This window comes from Orycteropus afer, unplaced genomic scaffold (assembly GCF_000298275.1).
Source record: "Orycteropus afer afer isolate SDZICR_OR568_19922 unplaced genomic scaffold, OryAfe1.0 scaffold00071, whole genome shotgun sequence".
NCBI lineage: Eukaryota > Metazoa > Chordata > Mammalia > Tubulidentata > Orycteropodidae > Orycteropus > Orycteropus afer.
The window spans coordinates 11,135,077-11,141,929 of record NW_006921658.1 but is presented as its reverse complement, the minus strand read 5'-3'; the positions used below and the strand labels follow the sequence as shown (position 1 = coordinate 11,141,929).

Below are 6,853 nucleotides of genomic sequence, written 5' to 3'. Positions count from 1 at the left end.
AAATTAAAGGTTGAAGTCCTGATATTGTCTTGTAGCCACATTGTAGCTATAACTCAGGCCACATGGTCATGAGTCATACCCTTACCAGGTGGTCAAGCCCCAGAACCCAGTCCTGTAACCCTACTTAGCCCTACTTCTGTAGTTCTGTCTGCCACTGTGATCAATTGAGCTGCCATCAATCATGATTTTGTGATTTCCTTTTTCAATCATATATATAATTAGCCCCATGGATGACTCAGTGCCACTCTAATTCCACTTTCCACACTGTGTACATGCTGGTGATATCCCTCATCCTGGATGTTTGTCTTTGTCCTGCCAAGGTTTACTAAAAGGGTTTCTATAGAACATATTAAGGAGCTCTGGTTGTGCAGTGACCTAAGGCATTTGCTTGCTAAGCAGAAGATTGGAGGTTCAAACACACCAGCAATTCTGCAGAAGGAAGATGAGACAATCTACTTCCGTAAAGATTTACGGCCTCAGAAACCCAAAGGAGGTGGCTAGGAGCCAGAATCCACTCTATGGCAGTGGGTTTTTTTTTTTTTTGGAGGGGCAGTTATAGAACATATTAAGGAGCTCTGGTGGTGCTGTGGTTGAGGCATCAGGCTATTAACCAAAAGGTTAGCGGTTCAAACCCACCAGCCACTCTGTGGGAAACAGATGAGGCAGTCTTGCACAAAGATTTACAGCGTTGGAAACTGTAACCTGAGTGACCTGATGGCAGTGGGTTTGGTCTGGGTTAGCCTTAGGCACTACACCACCAGAAAGTTTTAATTTGGTCCTTTCCCCCCTAGCACAGTGCTAATATCACAGCAGCCAAACAGCAAATATTTATTCAGCGTCTAAATATACACAAGGAGCTCTGGTAGTGTATAGTGCCTAAGGCACTTGACTGCTTACCAGAAGACTGGCGGTTCAAACCCACCAGCCACTCTTAGGAAGGAAGGTTGGGCAATCTACTTCCATAAAGATACTGCTTCGGAAACCCGAGGAGGGGTAGCTATGAGTTAGATCCCACTCCACAGCACTGGGAAATCTTTACAGAAGACTGCCTCATCTTTCTTCCGCAGAGGGGCTAATGGGTTCAAACCACCTTTTTTTTTTTTTTTTCGTTAGTAAGCCAAATGCCTTAGGCACTGAGCCACCTGAGCGCCTTTAGGTATACACAAACACTTTATAAGATAACACAGTGTAGTTACAGAAAACGCCGGTGGCTTTTCCAAGGTAGGGCCAGCACTCGTCCCAACAGAGAAACGCGACCTGTTACCTGTGTATATATTTTATTTAAAAATATTTACTGAGGATCCACAGACCCACCATTCAAACAAAAGTTGAGAGCCATATTCAGTTCATCCACTAGTCCAGGCGCAACGGAAGGCAGTAGCCTTCATTGGCCCACGTGGGCACTGACGCCGCGCTCAGAAGTTCGAACACTGTCGTCCCAGGCCTCGACCAATGGGCGGAAAGGGCCCCCGAGTCCCCGCCCCGCCGCTGGGAGATGTGACAGAGACTCCTGGGTGCACGGGTAGACTTGGCTGAGTGTGTCTCCGCCCCTAGAGGTCGACTCACTGTTGATTCCTTGGCTGTCGGGGACTTGTCGGTCTTGTAGCCGCTTCTGCTGCTGCAGCCGCCGCACCATGGCTTTCGTGACCAGGCAATTCGTGCGCTCGGTGTCCTCCTCGTCCACCGCCTCCGCCTCGGCGAAGAAAATCATCCTCAAGCACGTGACAGTCATCGGCGGCGGAATTATGGGGGCCGGCATTGCCCAGGTGAGCCACCCTGCCAACAGTGCATTTCGCTAGCTTTACTGCCCACCCTTGGCGGGCCGCGACTGGCGAGGGGTATCAGGCAGAGGAGCCACCACTCACCAGAGACCGGGGGAATTTTCACCCCGCCCTTCCCCTGTGCAGCTGAAATATTTCTAGTCCGGGCCTGTTAAGGTTGAACAATTTCCATCCATTCCGCAAAGGAGCCTCAGTTTGTGTTTAAAAGTCCAGCTGCCTCCAACACCCTGTGAGGCTTTGTGGAGAATGTTGGTGAAAGCACTTTGGAACTGGGCGTTGCAGAGAGAGCATAAAACCAAACCAAACCCGTTTCCCTGGAGTCGATTCCGATTTATAGCGACCTTATAGGACAGGGCAGAACCTTCCCCAAAGTGTTTTCAAGGCTGTAAAATTTTACGGAAGCAGACTGCGGCATCTTTCTCCCACGGAGCAGCTGTTGGTTCGTAGCAGAGCGCTTTGGCCACTGCGCCACCAGGGCTTCTTGTTCAGAGAAGAGAATACTATCTGTGCCCCCATAACGTGTTTACTTCTTACTCACTTAAAACAAGAATTTTCTTCTTGAGACCTGGACTGCCATCATTTTAAATTTTATTTACTAGTTTTTAAAAATGTCTGCAGACTTTGTCAGAGTAGTATCTGCTCTCTTGAACAGTCTTCCTCTCTCTCCCATGTGTTTACTTCTTTTGCTGACAGCTATCTCTTTTTTTTCTCTCTCTCTCTCTCACTCTCTCACTGCCTTCCAGTGGGATCCAACTCATAGCGACCCCTCTTTGGGGTTCCCAGGCGGTATCACTAGGGAAGTAGATTGCCCAGCCTTCCTTCCGAGGAGTGGCTGGTGGGTTTGAACCATCAGTCTTCTGGTTAGCAGTGAGATGCCTTAGGCCACCAGATCACCTATCATTTTTGTAGTATTTCATAAAGTCACTTAATCTGAGCTTGCTTTGCTGCCCCCTGGAATCCTTGGACAGCAGAATGAGGCAAGTTTGACCATACATAACATGGTGGATTCTGGGCAGAGAATTTATCAATTTAGTGCTGGGGAGAGTATGAGGGGGAGATAAAAGCTGCAGCCTTCTGCCCCAAGGAGTCCCTAATCTCTTTGCACATCTTCAGGACTTTGCCCCGTACCAGGCCTCCTGTGGTTCAGGGTCAATTGTGTGATTGATTACCTGAGATACTATAATGCTTGCATTACAGTAATTTTGAATGATTATATCTCAGCTCACATTGGAGAATGATGATGTTTGTATCTGGGCTGATTATATTCTTAACAATTCAACTCTTTGCAACTTAGGTTGTTGGGGGAGGGTAGCTAATTTTTCTTGGAGTGGGGCCTTATGTTCTGTACCTACAGTCACATGACTTTAATTTTTGAGTATCTGTTTCCAACCAAGGGCTCATTTTTATGCTTGCTTTTTAAATAAATCTTATACTGTTACAGGCAGTCCCCGAGCTATGAATAAGATCCGTTCCAAAGTGTGTCTTTAAGTCGATTTTGTAGGTAAGTTGGAACAGGTGCATACTGTTCTTATTTAGCCTTACTTTAGTGCAAGAGGAGGCTCTAAACATTTTGAAAAATGATTTAAAAGCTGCACCTGCAGCAAATGAAGGTGATTGTGGTGAAGAATTTATTTTTTGTTTCAAAGTGAGGCCAAATTTATATAATATTAAAAGGCAAATAGGAGTTGTCTGTCAGTCAGACCTTGTAACCTAGGGACTGCCTGTATTATATATCTTAATTTTTTTCTCCCTGCAGAATTTTTGCCATATGTTAGATTGATTGCGTTTTTTCCTATAATATCTATTTCTATCATGTTTTATTCTTCTGACTTATAGTCTTCCATTTCTCTTCCCTGAGATCATGTTATGAACATACATTGCCCTTTTGTGTATGTGCAGATGCTACAGCTGCTAGATTATGTTGTTGTTACTGTTGTTGTTATATGCCCCATAATCTGTTATACATGGGATAGCAGGAAGAAGCCAATTTAGCCTAAAATTTCTAGACGTTATACTCAAGAGAAAGCTTAGCTTGAGAGCACTTTTATCCCCCTGATCCACCAAAATCTTTTGAGGTTATGAGAGTGAAATTTGTGTGAGCGAGAATAAACTACTGGTTTAGAAATACACAGCATCTGAGGAGCCCCAAGGGTGCAACACTGAGCTGCTATTCCAAAGGCTGATGGTTCCATCCACCCAGCAGTTCCACAGGAGAAAGACTTGATGATCTGGTCTGGTAAAGATTACAGTTTAGAGTGGAAAAATCCTATTCTTGTCACATGGGGTTGCTGTGAGTTGAAAGTTGACTCAATGGCACCTAACAGCAACTTGTAACAAGGTATCAGTGCCTTAAGCCTCTAGTAAGAAGAAAGGAAGTGAGTCCAGAAAATACTGTGGACATAAATGCAAGAGGATTGGAAACAGTAGAAAGCATCACTTCAACTCAGTTCTTACAATATTGCATCCATTATTGGCCAAAAAAAGGGGCTGTGTAGCATGAAAAGGCCCAGAAATGGCACCTAAAATTACAGGCATACCTTGTTTCATTGCATTTCACTTTATTGTACATGACAGATACTGCAGTTTTTCCTTTTTTGTTTGTTTTTTTACAAATTGGACATTTGTGGCAACGCTGCATTGAGCAATCTTTTGGCACCATTTTTCCAACAGCATGTGCTCACTTCATGTCTCTGTGTCACATTTTGGGAATTCCCACAGTATTTCATACTTTTTTATAATGCTGCTGTACACTTAATACTATACTATAGTGTAAACATAACTTTTATATGCACTAGAAAACTGAAAAATGTGCATGACTTACTTTATTGCAATAGTAGCTTTATTGCAGTGGTCTGGAACTGAACCTGCAATATCTCTGAGGTATGTCTGAACAAGTGTGGTGTTGGAATGAGAAGAGAGGGAGGAGAAATGATTGACATTGATGAGAAATGCAGATTTGTGAATCAAATCCTTGACTAGCTGGATTAGGGAGTATCTTTTGAAACTTAGAGGAAAAAAAAAAAGCTGTTTGTCCCAAAGGTTATAAACATAATGGAATTTGTTATTCCAGAAGGTGATGAAGACCAAAAATCTAAGTAGTGGACAATTGAATGTAACAATTGTTTGAGAAAGACATCATGCTTGGTAAAGTAGAGTGTCACCAAAAAAGAGGAAGACCCTCAAAGAGATGAATTGACATCTGTAGCAATGGACTCAACATAGCAACGATTGTGAGGATGGTGCCTGACTGGGCAGTGTTTTATTCTGTTGTACGTAGGGTTGCTATGAGTTGGAACCAACTCAGTGGTACCTAACAACAACAAGAGCAGCCACTTTAGGTGGTGACCATAATCTTGTGGAGGGGAACCATGCTGTCCTGCAAAACATCTTGTATCACTTTCAGCTAGTTGTTTTTTTTTTGTTATTTATGCTCCTTTATGAATAGCTTTTGGCACAAGCTAAATCTCTTTTGCTTATTGAGTTGTTGTTGTTGTTGTCGTTGTTTGCCATCGAGTCGTACCACTGACTAATTAATTGTGCTTTGAGTGCAGATTGGCTCTAGCTCAATGTAATGGTTGCTAGTTTGGGCTTGGATTTGGACACCACCAGAGAATGTTTTGCTCTGTCCCATGCTAGCGGGACATGAGAAAGTAACGTAACCTCTATGCCTTGTTTTCCTCATTTCTAAAATAAGATTCATACTAGTTTCCATAGAGGTCTGGAGAGGGTTGACTGAATTAATGCATGTAAAGCACTTAGCACAGGATCTGGTACCTAGTAAGAACTCAGGAGATGTTAGCTCTCTTTATGATTATTATCTTCATTGCAATTATCTTTGTCCTGTTGCCATTCTCCCCTCATATCCACTCTCATCTCTGATTGTTTCTACTGAGATAGGCCCATAATGTTCGGATAAAGAGTATTTGATGTGACTCTTTATTCATCTTGTTTAATTTTGAATGCAGATGCTAATTGATAACTCAGTTTGTTCAGGGACCGGGTACTTTTTATTTATTTATTTTTATTGTGAGTTGGGTGGAAGTTTATAGAGAAAATTCATCTTCCATACAGCAGTTCATACACATTTTATTTCATGAAGTTGACTGCAATTCCCCATAGTGTAATAGCTCTCTTCCCACTTCCTCCCTGTAGCTACCTCTTTGCTGTGTCATTCTTTCCTGTGCATTCCTGCCCTCTGAGCTATCTCACTGTGCCTACTGCCCTTCTGTTCTCCCATGATTGATTGTTCTAAGGAGTGTATCTGCCTGATGTAAATGATCACCCTATATACCTGTCTGTTTTTTGGCTAGAAGCCGTGTGAAAAGTTCAATTCGAGACCTGAAGGGTCACTAGGGGCCCTAGTCTTGGGGGGTCTCGCCAGGCTGTATCAGACCAGTAAACCTGGTCTTTTCAGGCACTTTTTAATTTTTTTATTGCTAAACCTCAGAAAAGCCTTAAAAACACAACCACAGATCATGCTACTAATTCACATTTAGCTTCACTCTTCTGTACTTTTTCTGAGGTAGTTTTAATTTTAATCAAGATGCAGTTCTGTTTATAACTTTAATTTTTTAGGTCATTTTTGTCATATGTTCTAGTTCATGCTGAGCAGGATGAAAAAATTTAAACAGATTTTTTGGGGTCTGGTAATTCCTTTTCTTAAGGAGGTGAACAGTTTAAGACAAGTGAGGTCCCTGCTTAATTACATTTGATCAGAGCACAGGCCATTTGTACATTTGTATTCTCCAAATGTAACTACTTTGCCTGTCATTTATTATGTTTGTTTTAAATTAAAAAAAAAAAGGCCTTAGGCTGCAGGTTAATATTTAAGTAACGTTAACGTGTTTTATGTGTTTGCCCATTAAACACTTCTGACTTCATTCTCATTGCCAATTTATCTTCTGCTGGATATTTAGGCCAACAAGGAAGCTTAGAGCATTCAGTGACCCTTGAGTGGGGGATAGATTTTTATGTTTTTTTCTTTTTTTTTAATTGTGATTTGGGTGAAAATTTACAGAGCAAATTCACTTTCCATACAGCAGTTCACATACACTTTGTCTCATGACATTGAC

General features: G+C 42.4%; 1 protein-coding gene across 1 annotated transcript in view; it reads left to right on the top strand.

The window, feature by feature from the left end:
- Window positions 1-1,634: 1,634 nt before the first annotated feature.
- The window catches only part of HADH (hydroxyacyl-CoA dehydrogenase), an 84,024-nt gene continuing 78,805 nt past the window's right edge, over window positions 1,635-6,853 (top strand). Inside the window, exon 1 of the mRNA XM_007940768.2 lies at window positions 1,635-1,766. Coding sequence (XP_007938959.1) covers window positions 1,635-1,766 — 132 coding nt within the window. The remainder of the gene's footprint in view (window positions 1,767-6,853) is intronic.